This window comes from Bufo bufo, chromosome 1, assembly GCF_905171765.1.
Source record: "Bufo bufo chromosome 1, aBufBuf1.1, whole genome shotgun sequence".
Lineage (NCBI taxonomy): Eukaryota > Metazoa > Chordata > Amphibia > Anura > Bufonidae > Bufo > Bufo bufo.
Window position 1 is genome coordinate 132,419,537 of NC_053389.1, and position 25,712 is coordinate 132,445,248.

The 25,712-nt window shown below is 44.5% G+C and overlaps 1 protein-coding gene across 3 annotated transcripts in view; it reads right to left on the reverse strand.

Moving 5' to 3' along the window:
- NPHP4 (nephrocystin 4) overlaps positions 1-25,712 on the reverse strand; it is a 323,852-nt gene that overhangs the window by 152,492 nt on the left and 145,648 nt on the right. For all 3 annotated transcript variants that reach the window (XM_040429459.1, XM_040429453.1, XM_040429446.1), the window contains exons 10-13: positions 21,878-22,060; positions 20,123-20,261; positions 7,801-7,853; positions 6,645-6,746 (exon numbers count right to left, since the gene is read on the reverse strand). In XM_040429459.1, coding sequence (XP_040285393.1) covers positions 6,645-6,746; positions 7,801-7,853; positions 20,123-20,261; positions 21,878-22,060 — 477 coding nt within the window. The remainder of the gene's footprint in view (positions 1-6,644; positions 6,747-7,800; positions 7,854-20,122; positions 20,262-21,877; positions 22,061-25,712) is intronic.

Below are 25,712 nucleotides of genomic sequence, written 5' to 3' on the forward strand. Positions count from 1 at the left end.
ATGGTGCTCCATATATTAAAATACCAACAGATCTGTTTTTTTTTCCTATTCATCCCACTAAAAAAATAATAAGTGTTAATCCATAAGTCGCATGTACCCCAAAATGCTACCAATGAAAACCATAGTCGCCATACAGCTACATTCAAAAATGAATGAATTCGTTTTTTTTGGAAAGTGGCGACATAAAATAAACTATTATTTTTGCATGGCATATACCATTATTGTGCAAAACTAGTAAAAAACTAAAAACTAAAGGATAAATCTTTGGTATGGCTGTAATCATACTGGCCCATAGAATAAAAGAAATACAGAAGGCTAGTTATGCTGGGATGGTGTATGTTGTAAATTTAAAGGGGTTGTTCCACAAAAAATATTCTACACTTTTCAAACCAGCACCTGGACACTTTTCAAACCAGCACCACATGTATCTGTATAGCGCCACCTGCTGTTTGTTTTTTTCTTATTTCTTTGACTTGCTCACTAAGAAGGCCGCAAATACTCAGTTTTATCCTTCAACTGCCTCCTGAGCTGTGATAGGGAGAGCTGAGACACGCCCCCTGAGCTGTGATAGGGAGAGCTGAGACACACCCCTTGAGCTGCAGCAGAAAAGACACTCCCCCCCTTGAGCTGGCAGCTTGAAATAAATCTAGCAGAGGATTTGGAGCAATGAATGGGAAGATCTCTGGATCTATGTGAGGTACAGGGCTGGTTCTAGCTTTTTTACAATAGTCATGTAATAACCCCTTTAACCCCTTAAGGACCTCCGCCGTATATGTACAGCGGAAGTCCGGTCCCTAAACATGGCGTCCGCTCGCTACCAGAGACCCGCGGCACATGTATGCGATCAGCAATAAGGCTGATCGCATACTTTTAACCCTTCAGATGCCGTGGTCAAATGTGACCACGGCATATTTGCAGTCCGGAAGCGGAAGTCGAACGCTTCGGCTCCGGTAACAGTGTTCCCCGACTGAGATCGGGGAATTTGTTACATCGCTGAAATAGCCCGAAGCCTCAAGCAGGCTTCGGAGTCTATTTCAGGAATATACCAATACAGGCCACTAGGTGACAGCATTGTATTGTTATATTGCAAATGAAGTGTTCAATGATGGCTATATAGCCATCAATGAACACAATGGGCAATCTAATGATTGCCAGTTACTGTCACCCAAGGTGACTTAAAAAAAAGTAAAAAAATGCTTTTTTTACAAATATAAAAAAACAAAAAAAAACATAAAAAGGTAAAATCAACCCCCTTTCCTTAAAATAAAAATACTTAACCAATAAAAAAATAAACATCATAGGCATTGCGGTGAGTGAAAATGCCCATACAATTAAAATATAACAGTATTAATGGCTTACGGCAAACGGCGTAACGGGAAATAAAAATGCCAATTTGCCATTTTTTGTCACTTCAACTTCCCAATAATTGTTTTATAAAAAGTGATCAAAAAGTCGCACACACTTCAAATTGGTATTACTGGAAATAACAGATCGTCCCGCAAAAAATGAGCCCTCACGCAGCCCCGTACAGATAACTACAAAAAAGTTAAAGGGGTCAGAATATGGTTATAAAAAAATAATTTTTTCCTCAAAGGTTTTAATTTTTTTTCAGTATTAAAACGCAAGAAAAATTATACAAGTGTGGTATTGTTGTAATCGTACTGACCTGGAGAATGAAGATAACAGGGCAATTTTACCGCATAGTGTATAGTGTAAAAAAATAAATAAATAAAAACCTTTATCAGAATTGCGTTTTTTCCCAATTGTACCCCATTTGGAATTTGTTTTCCGCTTCCTACTACAAGGTATGCAACCGTAAATAAGGCTATGTAAATGGAAAAATAAAAATGTTACGACTATGGGAATGCGGGGAGTGAAAAAAGGAAAATCTCAGGATCCTGAAGGGGTTAAAGTCCAAAAATAACGGTGGAATAGCTTTTCTCCCATTACTACCCAAAAACTGTAAATATAAGTGAATAAATTCTATGTACTCCAATATGGTGTCACTAAAAAAATAGAATTCACCCCTCAAAAAACAAGCCCTCGATACAGCTAAAAAAAAATAAAAAAATGCAACCACCCAGAGTCTTATTTCGCACTCCTCAGAAATGCAAAGGGTCCCTTCACACTGCCCGAACATCTGCCGGAGTAAAGGTGCTGCCGATTACCCCATTAATAGAATTGTTCATGTGGACACCTAAATCATCGTTTGCCGCCAGCAGATCGTGTCGCCTCTCCTGCAAAAAACAATCCATAAGGACTCATGCACACGAGTGCAGGCTGTCCGTGCCCGTATTGCGGACTACAAACAGCGGGTCCACAATATACAGGCACCAATCGTGTGCACTCCCGTATACGGGTGTGGACCCATTGACATGAATGGATCTGCAATCCACACAATACGGAACGGTGCAGGGCAGAGGCATGGATCGGAAGCCCACGGAAGTACTACGAAGCGCTTCCGTGGGATTTTGGTCTGTGCCTCCACACCGCAAAAAACTGGAACATTTTCTAGTTTTTTGTGGTGCAGAACGTATCTTGCGGATCACTGACCCATTCACATTCGCCGCAAACGGCATGCAGTCGTGGATCGCTATTTGTGGTCGGCAGCACTGGTAGAGGGCCTTAAAGCAGATCTGTCAACAGAAACCTAAATAAGTTCCGGTTGTAAGAATATGGCAACACAGAGCAAACATTTTAAAAGGTATTTAAAGGGAATCTGTCTTACCGCTCAGTATAACCAGCTGACCGAGGAGATGTGCCCTTGTCAGCTAACTGTAATGGTGTGGGTCCCATTTTGCTCTGTGGTCGCATTGCAGAGAAAACAGCTTTTTAATTATATGCAAATTCGTACCTTGGTGCAACAAGGGTGCTGCCATTGCACTTAGTTGCACCCAGAGGCTCTGCTCACTTGCCTACCTGCCAGGCCTCTTTGATTGACACAGAAGTCTCACATCTGCGCCTTCGCTGCAGTGTTTGGCGCAGGCGCAGAACAGCACAGAAACACCCTGGCTGATGGATTCTGCACTTGGGCCAAACATCAGCACAGTCCAATAGGCCGACGGTGCAATAGGAACTGACTGTATCATAAAACACTATGATGCAGTGAGTTCGGGTCAGGGGAGCAGCGGTCGGTCCGCGAGATGCGGTTGACACACAGACCGTGTTTCCCCAACTGAGCACAGTCATGTGAACCAGCCCTAACACAGAGGACAAAGCTAGAAATCCTTTAATAATATATACAATCTAGCTTTCATCAGTGTATCTTGTAAGAGCAGGGCTGTGTAGCGGAGACGTCGCATGTGTCTGGTAGTAGTACATGTGGGCTGACTGTGTCTATTACTGTAAGTGGCCAGTGAGCTGGAAGCCATAAGCCGTGAACTTACAACGTACCAGTAGATGTAAATTATTCAGCTGCCACAGAATAGTGTAAAGCCTACCAGAAAACCCTTTCAGACTTCTTAATATCAGATCCTCAATGCTAATCCCAGCACCCACACTGCCCCCCACCCACCCATTCTCCCATGCTGTCATCTCATCTCCAGGTCAGGACCACATCAGAATGTCAGAGATCTATACAGTAAACCATGTGCAGTTCTGCTACCTCTGTGCTGCAAACGCCGACACAACCACGTGCGATTTAGGCTACTTTTCACACTGGCGTTTCTATTTTCTAGTATTGAGATCCGTCATAGGGTCTCAATAGCGGAAAAAAAAAAACCTTCCATTTTGTCCCCATTTATTGTCAATGGGGACAAAACGTAACTGAACAGAACGGAATGTACCAAAATGCACTCCGTTCCGTTATCATACCTGCGGTTTTCTTTTGGTCATGGGATGTGGAGCAAGATGGATCCGTCATGACCCCCAATGCAAGTCAATGGGGGCGGATCTGTTTAACTCTGACACAATAGAAAACTGATCCGTCGCCCATTGACTTTCAATGAAGTTCATGACGGATCCGTCTTGGGTATGTTAAAGGAAACCTGTCACCAGGATTTTGTGCATAGAGCTGGGGACATGGGCTGCTAGATGGCCACTAGCTCATCTGCAATACCCGGTCCCCACAGCTCTCTGCGCTTTTATTGTGTTAAAAAAAACGTTTTGATCCATATGCAAATGACCTGATATGAGTCCTGTGTCCGGAGAGGAGTCCAATTTTCTGAGCGCAGCACCGCCCCGCGTCCTCCGAATCTCCTCCTTGCTGGCTGACGTCACAGAGCTGGAGCGCCAAAATCTCGCGATGCGCGAGCTAGCGCATGCGCAGTGTCGGCATCATGTTCATTCCCTGTGCTGGCATCAGCACAGGGAACGAACTACGCATGCGCTAGCTCGCGCATCGCGAGATTTCGGTGCTCCAGCTCTGTGACGTCAGCCAGCAAGGAGGAGATTCGGAGGACGCGGGGCGGTGCTGGGCTCCTTTCCGCTGGACTCATCTCCGGACACAGGACACATATCAGGTTCATTTGCATATGGATCAAAACGGTTTTATAACACAATAAAAGCACAGAGAGCTATGGGGACTGGGTATTGCGGATGTGCTAGCGGCCATCTAGCAGCCCATGTCCCCAGCTCTATACCCAAAATCCCGGTGACAGGTTTCCTTTAAAGATAATACAACCGGATCCGTTCAGAACGGATGCAGATGGTTGTATTATCAGTAACGGAAGAGTTTTTGCTGAACCCTGCCGGATCCAGAAAAAATGCTGGTGTGAAAGTAGCCTTAGATTGATTAGGACTTTCGTCTGGATTTCACAGAGAAAATAGGCATGCATTATGGGACTCTGCCTTAGAAGATTTACGGCTGGAGAACTGAAGAAGAGAACAGTTGGGGCTAGAAAGCATCTTGACACGACACTTGGTAACAGGTGAGCCACAGCACAATCTCTTGTACAGTACTCCTTACAGAGATCCGGGTGGTGTAAGGAGTCTTATAGGCAATGCTCCCTGGGAACAGTATAGAAGTTAGGGCTCCTCCAGAAGAAAGAAAATGTCTAGTGTTGTGCAAACTTGTTTCCAGTTCGGCAGACAAGGATTGGATTATCTAAGAATTCAGTTATGGATTCCGCTACCATGGACCATAAGTTATGGTCCATAACGAAAATCTTAGATAACCCGAACTTGAACCTTGTACGCCAAATTTAAAACCAAAAGTTCGCACAACATTACAAATGTCATCTCTAGTATCAAATAGGCGGCTACCCTGTTACTGACTCATTAAAGAGGTTCTCCAAGAGTTCAATATTAACGCTCTATCCTGGGAATAAGCCATCAACATCTGATTGGTGAGGGTCCCACATGGTCACCGAGCAGCTGTTTAAGGAGGTCTCCTCCCAGCGGCATACATTGCATAATGGCTGGGCTTAGTTCTGCAGTCCAGGCTTATTCACTTGAATGTGACTGAGCTGTGCCTAGGCCAAGTGACCGATGAACGGGACGTCACTTCAAATAGCTGATCGGCAGGGATGCCAGGTGTCGGACCCCCATGACCCAATATTGATCACCTACCCCGAGGACAGGCATCAGTACTGAACTACCAGAAAACCCCTTGACTGGAAACCTAACTGTACAGTCTTGGGATTACACAACATTCTAGTTTCCCAGTGGGTGAACCTTGTGACTGGAAGAAACTCAAGAATCACAAGGTCCCACCCGGTTTCCCACAGGGCTGAAATATTGCCTTGCAGCCCTGGCTATTTGATCCTGACATAATAGCAGACTATCTGAAGCAGAGCTGGGTGAAGATCACTCAGGTAGGAGATATATTACCTTGTCTTTTTTGGGTGGGGGTTGTATTGAAATATAACTTTAGGGTAAACTACAATTTACTTTGGCAAGCCCCAACGATGCGACTAGTATAATTTGGTACCACTTACATACAGCAACATACGGTTCTATTTTTTGCTGGACTCTGCAAGCTGGAAAAGCCTAGTATTTTACTCTCTCTCATTCTTTTTCCCAACGTATACGTTAAAAAGTGGGGGAGAAAAACGTGATGTGAACACAGTCTAAGGGTCTATTCACACGTTCGTAGTGTATTGCAGATCCGCAATACACCTGGCCGGCACCCCCATAGAACTGCCTATTCTTGGCCGCAATTGCCGACAAGAATAGAAAATGTTCCATTTTTTTCCGGAGCCGCGGAGAACGAATGGGGCCCTTAGGTGTAGGTATGGGCATTCTACGGACGTGTGAATGGACCCTTAGGTGTAGGTATGGGCATTCTACGGACGTGTGAATGGACCCTTAGGTGTAGGTATGGGCATTCTACGGACGTGTGAATGGGGCCCTTAGGTGTAGGTATGGGCATTCTACGGACGTGTGAATGGACCCTTAGGTGTAGGTATGGGCATTCTACGGACGTGTGAATGGACCCTTAGGTGTAGGTATGGGCACTTTTACTTACCAGCACTCTGAGGGGAACCCAACTAGAGCAAATGGGCAATGGACAGCCCCTTTAAATGATGTACTGTACAAAAGTTATTCAGGAGTGGAGTATTCCTTTAAGTATGCTTTAAATAACGACATCAGCAAAAGACACAAGCTTAGCGTCCAATCTCCATGCAGTCAAATTAAATATAAAAACCCCAAAGCATTACTTTGCCCGAGCTCTTATGTTTAGCATGTTGTAGAAGAATACCTACTGCATGAGACAACGGATAGGCCATACGTGAAGGCATGAGCTGGCTGGGGACATGGCTTATGGTTGGATAACGGGAGGATGTGGTCAGCTGGGACATGGACAACTAAAACAAAGAAAAAACAATCATATCTCAGTAATGCAGCAACAAACATGTAAAGCTACTTACATTCTACATGACTGGGAAGTCAAGATGCCATGAAAGGAAAATCTTGAAATCCAAGAAAAGTACTTGTTTAGATCTGGCATCATATAAAACATTTTAAAGGGCATCTCTCAGCAGATCTGTACCTATGACACCGGCTGACCTGTTACATGTGCACTTGGCAGCTGAAGACATCTGTGTTGGTCCTATGTTCATATGTGTCCGCATTGCTGGGAATAATTATGTTTTAATATATGCAAATGAGCCTCTAGGAGCAACGGGGGCGTTACCCTTACTCCTAGAGGCTCTGCTCTCTCTGCAACTCTGTTCCCTCTGCACTTTCATGACTTTTTACTGCCTGATCCTGTCAAAGTGGAAAGGGTGCAGCAGTTGCAGAATGAGCAGAGCCTCTAGGAGTAAGGGTAACGCCCCCGTTGCTCCTAGAGGCTCATTTGCATATATTAAAACATCATTTTTCTCCGCAATGTGGACACATATGAACATGGGACCAACACAGATGTCTTCAGCTGCCAAGTGCACATGTAACAGGTCAGCCGGTGTCATAGGTACAAATATGCTGACGGATGTCCTTTAAGCACATGTTTGCACAAATCAGTAGTACAGTTCATGAGGCTTTGGAATAGGTGTTATCACCCTTATTTTCCATCAATCTGTAGTTTACCCTTTACATGCCTGCACACAATCTGTAGATGTCAGAAACTGCTCAGTACTCAAAATATCCATCTAGAGTAACACAACACATACTAGACAGGGAGGGGGATGCAGCTGCAATACTTTGTATCTTTCTCACTGTGTCTGTGAGAGCATGCTGTGAGAGGGGAGAGGGAGCAAGTGTGGGGAGACATCTGACGGACACAGGTTAATGTGGGCAGCATTAAAATACACAAAACCAAGAAAAGATATCAAAGCAGAATGAACCTGCCCACTCGTGACAAACTTACTTTTTTAAGTCAAAGAGGAACAGTGTAAAAAAACCTGCATAGCAAAGACTTACCGCAGGTCCCAGCTCAGCATCTTGAAGTGCAGTGCTTGCAACCAAAGTCTTTGCTAAAAGAAAAAGCATAACCTAATGAATACATTAATACAGCAAAAAACAGGGAACTTCATCATTACTCGTCCACTCGATAAATCATTATTACAGTGAAGAGTTGCAAATACTCTGCAGAGAACGTAGAGGGCTTGTGAGGTGGATTAGGGAAGGTCATCCATCAGTAGGTCTGCAGGTTTCGGGTTCTGGGTGAACTCCGTTATGGATTCCTGCCCTGCCTAACAGAAACCGTCCGGATCCGTTATGCTGTCCGTAGACTTCTATTATGACGGAATGCAAAACGTAATTACAACTACTCCTCCCATGGAAGTGAATGTTGCAGTTCTAATAACACTGTGACATGGCGGCAAAGAAGGCAATGCTCAGGTACCATTGGAGAGGAAGCAGAGCAAGTGCTGCAACCACTTCATCCAACTGATTTCTGAGGGTGCCGGGAGTCGGACCCCTAACGATTTGATACCGGTGACCTATCCTGAAGCTAGGTCATTAATATTAAGCCCCTGCACAACCCCTTTAAGAGCTTGCCTTGGACCTAAATACTCACCTAACTTCAGAATAGGCCATCAGTATCTGATCAGTGGGGGTCAGCAGTGGCCTTTTTCTCAGCCTGTGTTACCACATCCGTTTGTCACATAGCCTTTAGTTCCATTCACGTGAATGGGACTGAGTTGCCATACCAAGCACAGCCACTATACAATGTACGGCGAAGTGCTTGGTATACAATTAAAAGGTTGCAATGTTCATCCAAGCATTATGGCCACTTCAAACAGCAGGATCCTGGATGTCGGAGCTCCAGTGATCTGAAATTTAAGTCTGGCTACCTGCAGAAACCACTGGAGGGAGCTCACAAGCTTACTCCACTCTATTTACACATTGAACACAATAATAAAACAGTATACAGTAAGCTCCCTCTAGAGGCAGCAGCAGGGAACTATTATTTACGGTATGTATTTGGAGCTCTGTAGGAAAAAAAAAAAAACACGGAGCCCGACCATTATAAAAATATATTAAGAAATGATTCAGCACAGAATGTAGGGTCTAAAAATGAAGTAGTGCTAAATGCAGGCACTGAACTCAAAGAAACACTGAGATACAATAACCCAATTGCAAGGCTGTGTTGTATAATCCTTTATACATCTAATTATGAATGTCAGCCATTTCTTACTACATAACGTGGATATCCTTCCCCTAGGCAAGGGATGGCCAACCTACAACTCCCAGCATGCCCAGACTGCCTACAGCTATCAACCTACAGCAGGGCATGGTGGGAATTGTAGTTCTACAACAGCTGGAGAGCCGCAGGTTGGCCAGCCCTGCTCTAGGCTATTCAAGGAGAGGCTTACACTGAAGCACTAATCCCAGACATACGTGTGTTACATGCTGCACATGTGCTCGGTAAGTAGCTGCTAATATGGAAGAAATGCTTAGAAGATAATAATGTCATCTCTGTGAGGAGGGTCATGTAGTAAGTCCATCGTCTGTAATGGATGACATAGGAAGTGAATCAGATACTACCCTATCTGTGTTCGGCCACCAAACAAACATATGTTATTGCTGGTTATTGACTTAAAGGGGTATTTCTTTAGAACGGGATGCTCAACCTGCGGCCCTCCAGCTGTTGCAAAACTACAACTCCCAGCATGCCCTAATAGCTGTAGGCTGTCTAGGCATGCTGGGAGTTGTAGTTTTGCAACAGCTGGAGGGACGGAGGTTGGGCATCCCTGCTTTAGAACAAGTTATCCCCTATCCAGTGTATAGGGGTTAACTATTAGAGCGGTCGGGGATCGACCACAGTCTGACTGCTGAAGACAGCTGAGCCTGGTAGACCCATAGAGATGAATGAAGCAGCAATGCGCATGCCAAACCTGACACTCCATTTACACTGACAGATCAAACAGTAACTTCTAACAGGAATACCCCTTTAAACATAGACAGCATCATTCACACCAATGCACCGAGGTTCTACAGACAGGGGGGATAAGATAGTGGGCCTAAAAAAACTAAAAGAAAACTCAGGGGTCAGTGAGACTTTAGGCAATACATAAAGAAGCAATTGGCCTGGTAAAGTGGTACATGAAATAAATGGTAGTGAAGGTAGTATTCTTACTGGTGACTGTATTTGTCATTTATAACCTCCCTTCTGATCCTCAGCTGTGTCATGTGCCCAACACTCTCCATCTGATACAGAGTCATGTGCAGACAGAAAGTCATATTCTCTATTCCAATGAGAGTCTTGGTATCAGTCTCAGGCCTCTTGCACACAAACGTTTTTTTTCCCCGTTTTTTTTGCATTCCGCATATGGACTGTATACGGAACCATCCATTTCAATTGATCCGCAAAAAAAACGGAAGGTACTCCGTATGCCTTCCGTTTCCGTATTTCCATTTTTCCGTTCCGTTCAAAGATAGAACATGTCCTATTATTGTCCGCATCACGGACAAGGATAGTACTGTTCTATTAGGGGCCAGCTGTTCCGTTCCCACGGACACGGACGTCACCCGTATTTTTTGCGGATCCGTTTTTTGCGAACCGCAAAATACTGAAAAAGCCATACGGTTGTGTGCAAGAGGCCTCATGGGAATGAATGGAGAAACTGACTTCCTGTCCACACATAATTTGCAGGCCTGACATAGTGTACTCCACCTGCGCTAGCAGCACAGCACACAGCTCTGACCACTGTGTTACGAATGGAGCTAGTAACTGCAGAGCTGATCTTTTTTAAGACAATATACAGCACTCCAAGTGTCCCAGCTTTCTCTCCCTGTACTCTGTTGCTAAGGCTCCATGCACACGACCGTGTGCCAACCATGCCCGCAAAATTTGCTTGAACCCCATCTGACGGTCCGCGCTACAGAAAAGTAGTGTATGCAGAAAACCCACGGAAGCACTCCGCAGTTCCTTCTTGGCAATCGTTTGCTAGCTAGTGGAAGAGACCGCTGCTATTGCATGCAGTGATCTCCTCTGCAGCATGGGGAGGAGCGATCGTTATTCCATTGCTTGTCCCCATGCTGTATACTGGTTTGCCGGCGGCAGATTGCTATTAGACAGAACGATCTGCCGGTGGTAAATCCTGATCCTTCAGCATGCTGATCTAGATTGCCCGATGAACGAGCGTTAGCAATCAGCATACGAACGCTCGCTAGCGATCATCAGGCAGAAGATCTGCCCGTCTAATACACCCTTTACTGCATAAGGCATTTGCAGCCAGGAACAGGCCAATCTCACAGCATTCTCATTTTCTTTGATGCTCAGTGAGAGAGCGCCTGATTATTCCATCTCAAGGTCATCTCAGGTTTAAAAGCCATTGATCCCCGACACACTCGGCTGTTAGCCGCTATTCTAGAGAATTAGCTTCTTTTTCAAACCTCTAATATAATTACTGAAAGGCGATCTCCTTCTCTGTAGGTAAAATTATTGTTAACAAACTGTTAAATATATTATTATTGCTACAATTTTTTTTGGCCAGGAATACAATTATCATATACTGTTAAAGGGGTTGTGTCACTTCAGCAAATAGCATTTATTATATAGAAGCCACTTATTTTTATTTATTTTATGCACTTATATAGCGCTACTAGAGGCTCTGCTCTCTCTGCAGTTGCCAAGCCCTCTGTACTTTGATTGACAGGGCCAGGCAGCGCAAATGTGATCAGTGGGTGCAGCCGTTGCAGAGAGAGCAGAGCCTATAGGTGTAATGGCAACACCCCTGTTGCTCCTAGAGGATCATTTGCATATATTAAAGGCATTTTTCTCAGCAATGCGGGCACATCATATGAACATGGGACCAACACAGATGCCTTCAGCTGCCAAGCACACATGTAACAGGTGAGCCGGTGTCATAGGTACAAACCTGCTGACAGATGCCCTTTAGAAGGGTATTATGCTAACAATAAATTATCTCCTACCAACTGGAAAGGGGATAAAACTTAGATTGGTGGGGGTCCGATTGTCAGAGTTAGGCCTCTTTCACACGGGCGGATCCGCAATACATGGGTGCCGTTCCGTTGGCATTCCGCATCATGGATGCGGACCCATTCACTTTAATGGGTCTGCAAATCCGGAGATGCGGAATGGTGCGGAACGGAAGTACGGAACGGAACCCTACGGAAGCACTACGGAGTGCTTCCGTGGGGTTTCGTCCCATACTTCTGTTCCGCAAAAAGATAGAACATGTCCTATCTTTTTGTGGAACGGCCGGATCGCGGACCCATTCAAGTGAATGGGTCCGCGATCCGTTGCGGCTGCCCCACGGACTGTGCTCGTGCATTGCGGCCTGCATTTTGCGGGCCGCAGCACGACCACGGGGCGCACACGCAGGTGTGAAAGAGGCCTTAGTTGGTGGTATGCTTGCTCAACCACTGCTCCAGTCAACCTGGCGGCACAGGACCCTTCTCTTGATCTGACGGGGGTCCCAGCGGTCAGAACATCATTGATCTAACAGATATTCTTGTAATTTGTTACCGGAATACCTCTTTAGGTGCAGAAGTCACATGACATACTTCCATGCAGGCCCATGAGGGCACCAGAGTGTCTAGATTAGGTTGTTCTAATTTTAATGGCCGGTGAAAACCTGGGCAAGGATCCCTCAAGGGTCTGGGGAGTTAACCCAAGGATTAAGGAAAGGAAATGGAGGCAAAAAGAACTTCTGTCTCTGGTGGTTAGGGCGGTGGTGCTGTTAACTAGCAGGTAATCAGAAGGGACTACATTTTCATTTTCAAGCTCCTGAACATTTATGTTTGCCACTGTAAATAGCACTGAATCCTAAGAAACAGGAAAAATCCTATGAAGTCTAGAAAGTGGGACTTATTTCTTCTGAACTTTTAACTGGCCCTTTGAGCAACTATTTAGAAGATGCAATTCCAACTATAACAGGACGCCATGGTCGGGGTCTCCTATTCCTGGTCATTTTATTGCATTACTTTGAGAACATCAGGCTAAGGATAAGGGTTCAGCTACTTGGTCGGGGGATCGCTGTGTAGCCGAACCCTAATATCTTCACCAGTATCACAATCATTCACAGCAGCAAATAACTACAGTATTAAATGAACATCTACATGAAAAAAAATGCTGGCACGGGAAAGTTGGCTTTAGCTTCGAGGAGGTCATAATATTTGCATCAGAGACATTACAAGCCTCAGAGACTCCATTTAGATGAGTTTTATGATCAATCTTGGAAGACCTCAAAATGGCCATAATATCTTTGCTAACATTTGGCTTCTAAAACATAAGAGCACTGATATCTCAGAGCCAAAGAGATCATCCATAAGGCAGGAGGAGAACTGCCAGGAAAGATGGCAGATATCAGGGCTCCAAGAGCCATCTTTCATTCATCATGTTCATATCTTGGGCAGAGAAAGGCAAAGCTAGAAGTAGCAGAGCTGAGATCGTCCAGTAGCAAACCTATTTATCTCTACAAAACATAAATACAAATAATGGGCCATGGGTCCATTTGATAACTACTGCTTTACCCATGTGTCAGTGTTTACTGTTCTGACATTCTGTTCATCAAACAATAAAAGGGTTTTCTGAGATTTTTATACTAATTACCTATCCTCTGGATAGGTCATCAGTATCAGTATCACTTCTATGGGGCTGAGCTGCCCCTAGACCACGTGACCAATGAATGTGTCGTCCTCGGCCTTGGGAAAGCAGCAAGAAGGCCGTTGCGCTAATGTGAGCGCCAGTGCCTTCCCAAACAGCTTATTAGCAGGGATACCCAGTGTCGGACCCTCAACGATCAGATACCCATGACCAATCAGGACGAACAGAGGCAGAGGATCCATCCGGACAGGAGGATGTTTAAACTCCAGTGCAGAGAATTGTGTGGTATGGGTGAAAATTATAAATTTAGCATAGCCACTGAGTTATTCAATAAAATGTATCTGTATAGCACCACCTGCTGTTTGTTCTTTTTCTTATTTCTTTGACCTGTTCCTTGAGATGGCCGCACATGCTCAGTTTCATCCTTCACCTTCCTCCTGAGCTGTGATAAGGAGAGCTGAGACACGCCCCCCTGAGATGTGATAGTGAGAGCTGAGACACGCCTCCTGAGCTGTGATAAGGAGAGCTGAGACACGCCCCCCTGAGATGTGATAGTGAGAGCTGAGACACGCCTCCTGAGCTGTGATAAGGAGAGCTGAGACACGCCCCCCTGAGATGTGATAGTGAGAGCTGAGACACGCCTCCTGAGCTGTGATAAGGAGAGCTGAGACACGCCCCCCTGAGATGTGATAGTGAGAGCTGAGACACGCCCCCTGAGCTGTGGTAGGGAGAGCTGAGACACGCCCCCCTGAGCTGCAGCAGAAAATATACTGCCCTTTAGCTGCCGCTTGATGTAAATGTATCAGAGCAATGAATGGGGAGATCTCTGGATCCATGTGAGGTACAGGGCTGGTTGTGGCTTTGTTAGAAAGAGATTGTCATGTACTGTATGATCTTTGGTTAATTTCTTTTTACATTAGTCATGGGATAATGCCTTTAAAGGCTATGTACACCTTTGGGAGTTTTTTTTTTTAATTATTGCATTGTACTCAGCTAAAATCATTTTTTAAATGTGTCTTTATTACAAATATAAAAAAAAACGTTTTTCTGTACAGGGCTGAGATGCTCTAAGGCTCCATTCACACGTCTGCAAAATGGGTCCGCATCCGTTCCGCAATTTTGCGGAACGGGTGCGGACCCATTCATTCTCTATGGGGACGGAATGGATGCGGACAGCACACAGTGTGCTGTCTGCATCCGCATTTGCGGAGCGCGGCCCGATCTTTGGGTCCGCAGCTCCGCAAAAAGATAGAGCATGTCCTATTCTTGTCCGCAGCTGCGGACAAGAATAGGCATTTCTATAGGGGTGCCGGGCGGGTGTGTTGCGGATCCGCAATTTGCGGGTCCGCAACACACCACGGACGTGTGAATGGAGCATAATAGAGCACATACCCTTACAGGAAATGTCTACCTATGAACAATATCTAGTTGTTATTTCAATTGAAATATTCCATAAGTCCTTCTCAACCCCTGCTGTATATGTACAACGGCAGTCAGGTCTTTAAAGATGGTGCGCATTCACAAGCGCAGTGGGCACCATAACCACCGGGTTTCTCCTGTTTTAAACATCAGACACCTGAAGCTAATGTCTGCGATTGGCGAGAATGCGGATCAAAAACATTTAAACCCTCAGATGCCATGGTCAGTTGTAACCGGAGCATCTTAGCAGGCTTTCATCAAGAGCACTGTGCTCCCGGAGCCTGAACGGCTTCTCTATGCGGAAATCAAGGGAGCGGTTTGTTCTCTTTAACAGCCTGGACCTCTCTGAAGAGTTCCTGGCTAACAGAGTGGTAGATCCTATTGAGCCTTGGAGGTGGCAGTGCTCCACAGGTAAATAGCGCAAATCTCTTACACTGCAAAATGATTCATTGCAATGTGATGAACAAATGATCTAAGGATGACATGTCTAATGCCCCTAAGCGGGCTTAATAATGGTGTAAAAAAACTTTTTTAAATGGCTGATTAGCGGGGGTTTTTTAGTTGCTTCACCTCTCAATTTTTTTTTATAAAAAGTGATAAAACAGTCAAACACACTCCAAAATGGCATCAATAAAAAGTACAGATCGGCCGCAGCTCACCCCCCCCAACTCGTTACCCCCCCCCCCCGCCACACTGTACCCTTACTGCAGACTGCTAGCAATTCATTCATAACTTCTAGTAGAAATAATACAAAAATGATACAACATAGAGCCATAAGAATAGATGCTCCAGAATTGTTATTAAGTGGGGAATGCATGAAGCTATTAAAACAGGCATGTCAGGAGCAGTGACAGGTCGTCTGCATTTAGAGCTCAAAATCACCTGCAACCACCACTAGAGGGAGCACAGGAGCTCCAGTCAGCACCCCCTATGTCACCCTACTGGGTCTGGTTGATAGGTGCACTTTAAGGGAAAACCTTGTCAATGTACAGAAAAGCAAGAAAAGAAAACAAGTGTTGGATGTGGAGGGGATGTGAAGACACGGAGCAGGCTGCATTATGATAGTTTATAGAGAACATCAGCAATAAAGAGTCAAGTTCCGTCATTCTCAAGAATTCATCATGAAGCATCTGCTGGAGGAGGTCTAGTCGCACATATAGAGCATATGGAAAGTGTGGTCAAACATTACTCCCCGGATACCTGCCATTTAGAGAAAAGCCTCACAACAGCTTTCACATGCATCTTGCTGCTAGAATGAATTTATGTATTTTACGCACTTACTGTGTATAGCGCTGGCATATTCCGCAGAGCTTTACAGACATTAGCATCACGCTGTCCCCAATGGGGCTCACCATCTAAGGTCCCTATCAGTATGTCTTTGGAGCAGTGGAGGAAACCGGAGAACCCGGAGGAAGCCCATGCAAACACGGGGAGAACATACAAACTCCATGCAGATATTGTCCTTGGTCATATTCGAACTGAGCCACTGAACTGTATGTCCCCTGATGAGCCCAGGTCATTGGTGTGGGCGAAACGCGCTGGGACTATATATCTATACGGCTGCGCTGTGAGAATACAACATTGTGTGCGCTAAGCAGCTGCCTATAATGCGTACCATACCTTTTCTCTTCTAACGACATACTGGATTTAGCACGTATCTATACGGTGCATATAGAGCAGTATATCTTGCTACTTATATCTCTAAAAAAAAAATATTTTTTATTTTCGGTATTTAGAACAGGTCATCACCAAGTGGGCCGTGATTAGACCCAGCCCAAATATCCCCGGATAGGGGCAAACTAGGGCACTGCAGCAGGTTCCTGAACACGGGATCGCCCCTATCGGAGCAGCTATTCCGTTTTTTAGGCAAGAATAAATATCTTAGGGCCATACTTAGGGACAGGCCCAGTCAAGAAGTCATTATCCTGCCTAGAACTAAGTGTTCTTTAGGAATCCCACTGAGAAACAGAAGCACCAACTGCATATCCACCCATGAAGTGTTGATTTTTTTCTTTTTTTTTCTTTGTGTGTTTGTCATTATGGGAGTTTGTTATTTGATACGTATTCTACAATAAAGGCTACGTTTTATGGCAGGTGGTACCCTGTGATTATACAATTTATACATACCATCCGTGTTTATTCTCCCTCTGACGGGATATCGTCTTAGCTGTGATTACTTCCAAACTCTAAATCAGAAAAACCCCTGGATCAGCCTCCCATCTCCAGACATCTAGTCTACATACGGTAATTTGTGATCTTATTACATCCAGGCCCTTCATAAAGTTTTCCTATAAATCGACCACCACAACCTTCTCTAGCAGAGTTGCCTAGTGTCAATTCTCTTACAGTAAAGAATCCTCCTTCTATGTTGGTGATGAAACCTTCATCAGATATGTACACCGTAATTAGGTCTACCCCAAGTCATCTTTTTTCCAAAATGATTAAAGGGATTCTCCGGGGCTTTGACGCATTTGTAGCTTTAAGGGGTTGGGCCCATTTCACACATTGGTGGCAAATCGCTAGAAGATGCCACTAATGTCAGGTGCAGCTCCCACCTCTGAGACGTACACCTATCTCTAGAATGATGCCTAGGGTTGTCTCGATAGCAAAATTTAGATTCGGTTTCGATACCATAAAAAAGTATTGCGATACTCGATACCATGCAAAAAAAATAAAATGGCAAAAAAAAATCTGCGTGCATTCCGCATTTTATGGAACGTCCGGCCCATAATCAAACAGTCCTAGCCTATTTTTTGGGGGGGACAAGGTGACTAAAAAAAAATTGCGAATCGCGCAGTTTTTCTTAAATTTTTTTTTATTTTACGGCATTCACCGCATAGATATTTTTTTATATTTTAATAGTTTGGACTTTTTGGACGTGGCGATATGTAAGATTTTCTTTATTTATTGTTTATATATTTTATATGTAAAATTGGGAAAGGGGGTGATTTATACTTAACATTTTGGTGTGTTTTTATTTTCTTTGTTTTATACAGTTTATTTAATAACTATTTACCCCCCTTAGGGACTAGAACCTGGGATTTTTTTAAATCCCTTGTCTATTCACCCTAATAGCGCTCTATTAGGGTGAATAGGATCTCGCACTCTCCCTGCTGCCCTGTGCATAGTACACACAGCAGCAGGGAGATTACCATGGCTGCCATGGTAACCGATCGGAGCCCCAGGCTTACACTGCCGGGGCTCCGATCAGAGGCTACCACTGCACCACCAATGAGAGGAGGTGAGGGGACTCTGTGGCCACTGCCACCAATGATTTAATACTGGGGAGGGGCACACTGCGCCACCAATGATAATTAACGTTTAATATACAAATGCAGGCGGGGGCAGAAACACATTGCCGGCACCCGACCTCTGACAGGGCACTGCAATCCGCGGCAATTAACCCCTAAGGAGTCGCACCTGAGGGGTTAACTGCCGCGGATCGCACCACCCTGTCAGAGGTCGGGTGCCGGCAATGTGTTTCTGCCGCCGGCTGTAGTTGTATATTAAACGTTAGCTATAATTGTGCGCTTCCCCCCCCCATCACTACGCAATGCAATCTCCTTCATTGGTGGGACCCGCACCTATTTATCCTAACGATATGCCACCAATGTGTGAGATAAGCCAAACCCTTTAAAGGGGTTCTCCGGGGCTTTGACTAAATTCTAGCTTTCAGACAACCTGTGGAAGGAAGAAAGTTTCACCACTTTTTACCATTCTATGGTGCTGTCGATTCTGCAATATAGGCTGTGCTCATGTGGCTATCTGACATTGACTGCGGGCTCCTGCTGATGTCTCGACCAGATCCACTCCGCGTCTTCCTGTTCAGCTATCCTTGCCACCAATGTGTGAGATGGGCCAATCCCTTTAAGCCCAGATGTGACTACCTTTCTTGGTACTGCACCCTAACATGTAACACCCATCAGCACCAAATCTCCTCTCTCATGTTTGGTTGGGTCTTTCAGAGCACACATCAAGACTGAAACAATGTCCCCATAAAATACGTCCTACGAATGGGTAAAATGTCATCCCTGTAAAGAGCGAGTCGAAGCAAGTTCTGATTATTTCAGGGATATCGCTCAACAAGTCAAGTAAAATCAAGGTATACTGCATATAAATCACCCGCAACCTGACTGGGCTAGAAAAATGATTTCACAGAAGATGACTGGGAAAGTCTTCTATCTTTCAATATCACCTCCTAAAATTTGCATGATTGTCTGCTCAACCATTTCACACGGAACTGTATTCTTTTGCATGAACACACGCGGCGACCTTTTATTTTCTGTATTTATGATCAGCAGTGTCCACCTACCTTACATATGTATTAAAATGACTAAACTAACACTAAATAAAAAGCTCCGGCGAAACGCACTGCAGAATTCTATTCACAGTGACACACTGCCCTCTGGTGGCAGGACATTAAATTGCAGCCCATGGAAAAAAATTACAGTAGTAGTACTGTAATTGGAAGCAAATGAGAAGAAACTGTTCTTACCATTAAAAAAGAAATGTCATCAAGTAAACATAATTTTTCCCCCCAGAACTTTTACAGCATTACAGAACAGCTTAATTACTCTGCAGCTGCTTATATCACTTTTTTATCGGGTCAAGTTCACTAAAAACATCACAAAGTTTCTGGTCTAATTGATTAAAGTAGCAAAAACACAAACATGAATTGTTACAGTAAGAAAAAAAAAAAAAGTAGAAGAGTCACAAGGAGCTGTGGTAACTTTTGACTTTCACAAGTTTCTACAAACTAACCGCGCAATAAATTGCCTGCGCAAGAGCTGACATGACATATCAATTAACCGAATGCACAGGAGAATCATGGGTCATTCTGAAATGAAGCAGCACCATCTGTTCAATAATGTTGCTATCAAACTTTCAAACTCTCTCCATTAACTTTTGGCTGCAGGATGAAAAATAAGGAAGAAAAAAAAAAAAATCATGCGGCCGATTAAACATGAGTAGCACAAAAAACGTAGTGGCTGCCAATGTGAAGATTTAAAGTAAATTAAAGGGGTATTCCAGTTTCAGAAAATAAAGCTTGTACATTGTATACTGAAATATGCAACGATCTAATATATATTCTACGCATGTCTATTGAAATCCAAGTCGGAGGAGAAGTTAGCTACTTCCCCCTTCACTGGTACCCCCATTGGCCTACACTTCCCAACATTTATTGTTTTTCTAAACTAGAGGAGCCTCCGCTTTCTCCTATAGTGTGCAAGCACTACCACCACTGCTATAGCACTGACGGCATACAACGATTCAGGAGCACAGGCAAGAACGCAGACTTTAATTTACCATTTGCCGTGGTTCCTTTTTTCTTCGACTGACGCAGCTCCTCGGGCAAACTCTCCACAGCTTCTGCCGTATCCCCCATGTGATGTTCAGAGCGAGTATCAAAATTAAAATGCAGAGTCCCAGCTTCAACCTGCTGCACCTGATTAAAAAAAAAAAAAAAAAAAAACATTTTTAGACAGCACCACACGTCTAACAAATATTTTGTAGTGGATATTTTACGACAATGAATTTTTGAACACTAAACAGTTAAAATGCACAAAACCGAAATAAATAAATACATAGTTCCAGATAGAGCAGAGCCGAGTTTAGAATCACTGGCATTCTGCAATGTATTCAACAGCTAGAGATTAACACATATGTTATTAAGCAGTTACAAAGTGGTAGGAAATTAAAAGGGGTTGTCCAGTTTGCAAATGTAAAGCTGTAGCCTGCTCTCCCTGCATTTATTGGAGGCCATTGTGGCACTAAAAGAGATATAATGTAGTGTGGGCTCAGCATGTGTGTGGCACCTGCATTCCCTGAATTTAATGGAGGCCAGTACGGCATTAGCCGAGGTAGTATTTAGTGTCGGTTTCTCTCCTAAAGAGATCGCCTTGCCGGTGGCGGACAGACACAAATAATTTTGTACAAAATGCATTTGCCAAGAATCTCACATTTATAAATAGCATTAGTACATTTTCTATAGAGAGTATGGCAGTATTGTATATACTGTATTATTTGTGTTTGCAGAGCGCTGTTGTATTGGGTTTGTTTTTGCCTCTATGCTCAGGATAGGTCATCAGTATCAGGCCGGTGGGGGTCTGACTCACGGCACCCTGCCGATCAGCTGTTTGAAGAGAACCCCTGCAAGAGCTGCGTTCTCTTCACTGTTTACCTCCTCGCTGTCACATTGCAGTGTTGAGCAGTATTATTACAGCTGCTCCATCCCATTCACTTGAATAGAATGGGAGTGCAACTACAACTGCTCCTTCCCATTCAAGGGAATGGGACGGAGGAGTTGTAATTAACCTGCTCGCCCCTGCAATGTCAACGGCAACCAGCGAAGAGAATGCAGAGCTTGTAGGAGTTCCCTTCAAAGAGCTGATCGGCTGAGGTGCTGAGGATAGGTTATCAATATCAGAAACCGGAGAACTCCTTTAAAGGGATTGTCCCATGATAACTATTCCACATATTTCAAACCAGCACCTGGATCAGCATATTTTTGAAACTGCATGTAATGAAAAATGTAGTATAGACACTGTGTTATCAAAAAAAAAAAAAAAAAAAAAAAAAAAAGGATCTGTATAGCACCACCTGCTGTCTGTTCTTTTCTTCATTTCTTTGTCCACCTTGTCAGGTGGAGACATGCTCACTTCCATCTATCCAACTGCCACTAATTGTGTCTACTGTTAGAAGTTGTGACAGTTACAGAGAGAGAGCTGCAGCAGAAAGGACACGCCCCATAAGAAAGCACATGTCCCTTGAGCTGCAATAGGGAGAGAGCTGCAGCAGAACATGCCCCCTTAGCTGTCTATGACAGGGAAAGAGATACAGCAGAAAGCAGACTCCCTCAGGGAAAGAAACAGGGAGACATCAGCAGAAAGGACCCCCTGAACTGCCAGCGTGATATAAATCTAGCAGAGCAATTAAAACAATAGAAAAAGCTTAGAAAAAGCCTATCATGTACGGTATTATATGAGGTCTGATTTTCATTTACTACATTAATTATAGAATAACCCCATTAAAAAAGGAAAAAAAACAGTATTTATTTCTCACCTCATCGGAGCTCATATTATTTGGCGGTATTTTATATACAAAGTTGCTGCAGGGATTAGGGCGAGGTCCTCCTTGTAAGGCTAAGGTCACTTCTGAGGATCCAGAGTTCAGAAGAGGGCTCCAGGAAGCCCATCGAATCATATGCATATAAGAGGCGTTCGACAGCATTGTAGCAGAAGGCACCTGAGAAAATAAAAAATCATGACGTGATCAGACACAGTGTCACTATATATACCCTCTGTTTCCTCTATCAGTTTAAGGGCCCATTCACACGGCCGTATGAATGGGTCCGCACCCATTCCGCAATTTTGCGGAACGGGTGCGGACCCATTCATCTCAATGGGGCTGTGTGCTGTCCGCATCCGTGGTTCCATTCAGCGGCCCCGCAAAAAATATAGAGCATGTCCTATTCTTGTCCACAATTGCCGACAAGAATAGGCATTTTCTATGAGAGTGGAGGCCGTGTGCGGACCGCAAATTGCGGAACACACACGGGCCGGTATCCATGTTTTGTAGATCCGCAATTTGAAGACCGCAAAACACATACGGCCGTCTGAATAAGCCCTAAGAATGAGCTTAGCTCCACCCTCAATCCAATTAAACCGCACCCACCGTGTCCTAGAATAGATTTTAGAGATGCATACGCGGTCAGTGTAGCCGTTTCATATTACTTATTTTTCTGCCCGTTTTGTGAACAGAGAAGTCAGTCATGTGACCACCCGGTAGAAGCCAGTGGTCATTCTCATTCAACATGTCTGACTTCCAGTGGACTACATATTGACATCAGAAGTATCCATGGTCATCCCCAGTTCTTTCCTGCAGCCAGGGGCGGATTTGCCCACCTGACAGATCACCCAAAGGCGTGGGGCCCCAGAGATAGAGGGGGCCACCTCGGCAGTGAACCACTTTCACTTGCATCTGAATCCTTAGGATGGGGATACAGTTGAATACAATGATGATAGAGGGAGCCATAAGCTACCTGCACGACCATTCGCTCTGACTGGTTGGCTTGGCGCTGGCAGGCACAACGACTTCATGGCGCCTGGTGCGCCTAGCTGTCAGACCGCAGCACATCTATTACACTTGTTGTGGACAGTACATGAGCACCGCATTGTACACGGGGCACATAAGTGGGCATTATTCTATGTCAGGACACATATGGCGTCACCAGTGGTGGGACAGAAGCAAAGATTAGCCATGTGACGGGGTGGAGCTCAGAGGTGTGACAGCGCCCCCAGACACAACTTTGCTTCGGGACCCAGAAGAATTTTTCCACCGAGTTGAGGATGATGCAGAATAATCCAAGATGGTGGGAAAGGGAAACAGAGCCACTCCTCTAGAAACTATATTGGTGCAGTATATTAAATGTTTAAAGAGGTCTTCAGTGTAACTCTAATGTGGGCACTGGGAATACGAAAACGAGTGATAGGATTCTGGTGACCTCCAGCCCCTACTAGGGGAGTACACAAGGATCTAGTACTGGACTTCTTGTTGAAGATTTTACAAGTCTTGACGTATCCTCAGGAAAGGCCATCAATGTCTGATTGGCAGGGGTCCGACACCCCGTACCCCCATCAGCTGTTTCAGAGTAGCTCCAGCGCCCGAACTACACCACTGTGTAGCAGGCAGAGCTGGTCACTACTATTCCCATTGAAGTGAATGGGAGCAGCGCAGTTACCAGCTCTGTCCATTACACAGTGGATGGCGCTGTGTAGGTCTATCACCAGAGCTAATCAAACAGCTGATTGGCAGGGGTGCAGGGTGTCGGACTCCTGCCGATCAGACACTGAGGATAGGCCATCACTTGTAAAATTCTGGATAACCCCTTTTTAAAGAGGCTGCCCAGGACGTAAATATTGATGACCTATCCTCAGGATATCTGAATGGGCTGCAGCTCTTCCACTGCCTGTGACATCCATCGGTCATATGCCCTTTCCACAGCTCAGTCAATTTATTGAAGAAAGGTCACCAATTCTTAAAGGGGTTATGCCAGGATTCATGTAAAAAATGAAAATAATATATCACATAGCACATGACAATCTCTTTCCAACAAAGCTGTACCTCACATGGATCCAGAGATCTCCACATTCACTGCTCCAATGGCTCTATGAGATTATCTACAGAGTGGCAGCTCAGGGGTGTGTCCTTTCTGCTGCAGCTCTCTCCCTGTAACTGCCTCAGCTTCTAACAGAATAGAGAAATCCGCAGCTCTCTTCAATGGTGGAAACTCCGGGTTTTATTCAACATAGCAGCGTGCAATGTGACGTTTCAATTATTACTATTATTACAACTATTACAAGTCTTTATCGATCTTGATAAAGACTTGTTATAGTCGAAACGTCGCATTGCACGCTGCTGGTTGAATAAAAACCGGAATTTCCACAATTGTAGAGAGCTGCAGATTTCTCTATTGTTCTGCTACGTTAAGGGATCCTCATCCGCGGCCACCAACCTAGAGCTGGACCTGAAATGTGGTACCTTGACTATTGGTAGATTTCTCCCCACATTGGGATTTGTAGTGCTGCTTATCCTTTATTGTCAGCTTCTAACAGAAAATATGGCGGGTGGCCTATTTAACCGAGCACGTTCGACCAGCTCAGTGATATGGACAAAAATTAAGGAAAAGAACAAACAGCAGGTGGCGCTGTACAGATACATTTTATTGAATAACTCAGTGGCTATGCAAAATTTTAAATTGCATGCAATTACAAAAGTGTTCAGATCCAGGTGCTGGTTTGGCATAACAGTAGCAGCTGCTCACAAGCCCTGGTGCATAATGGAAAAAAAAACTATTCTGCCCCACAGAACAACAATAGTGTTATAAATGGGGGAGCAGTTACTAATTTTGCAGTTCTGAGTGCCATTGCTCATCTGCAATGTGTTGCTGCCTCTGGGGACTCCTCATACACGGCTCACGCAGATCACGCTCATAATTAGTAGCTCACGGGCCATTTCTCTTCCGTATTTTTTTACACCAAATCAGCTTCTTTATTGTAGGAATATGCTTATTTCCCATCACAGACTCTCGGAGCGGCCTGCCGAGGTCTGAACAGTCGCGCTTTAAAATTCCATTGTTATTCAGACTCATCGTATTCATAACATTTCCAGGACCGATTTCAATTACAAAGACAAAATTATGTTTTGGACAAGTCCTTGCGCTGAACACATAGCGGGGGTGCCATGAGTGTTTCCACAAATGGCGGTAAAGCAGCGGTAGTGCTCATTATAGGTAATATTCATGTATTATGTTAACGTTTCATCCTTGAAATAAATACGCCAGCCAGTCTCATCTGGGGAGATTTATGTCACGCACGTCAGATGTTATGCAGACAGATAGAGCAGAGGCGTTCGCTCAGTTATTCCAAAATGAACCTTAAAAAGAATACGATTCTGCAGACTCAGGTTGTAAATGCTGGATGATAGGGAGGAGGGGGAGAGGTGGACGGCTCTCTGACCTCTTAACAGGGAGATTTCATTTCATACTGCTTGACTGGACAACCTCATTATCAGACGTATAAACCTACAGAGCGCCAAATCGTCCCTTCTCATCGGTTTGTCATTTCCACAGTGGCTACCTCGCTCTTTAGCGTAGACGGTCACCAGGACTGCTAATAAACCAGAGGGGACTGTCAATATGGCTTGTTTTATACAGCTGGGTTTCCTCTACAGTATTTCTCCATTTTTGTCATATCTAGTACCAGACACAGGGAAACGTAGCAGTAATATGGTATTGAATTTATATTTGTGGCCCAAAAATCCAAAAATGAGACAACATGAATGTCCAGCACTGAATATTTTAAACTAAATAGTTCCGAAATTCTGTCTTAAAGGGGTT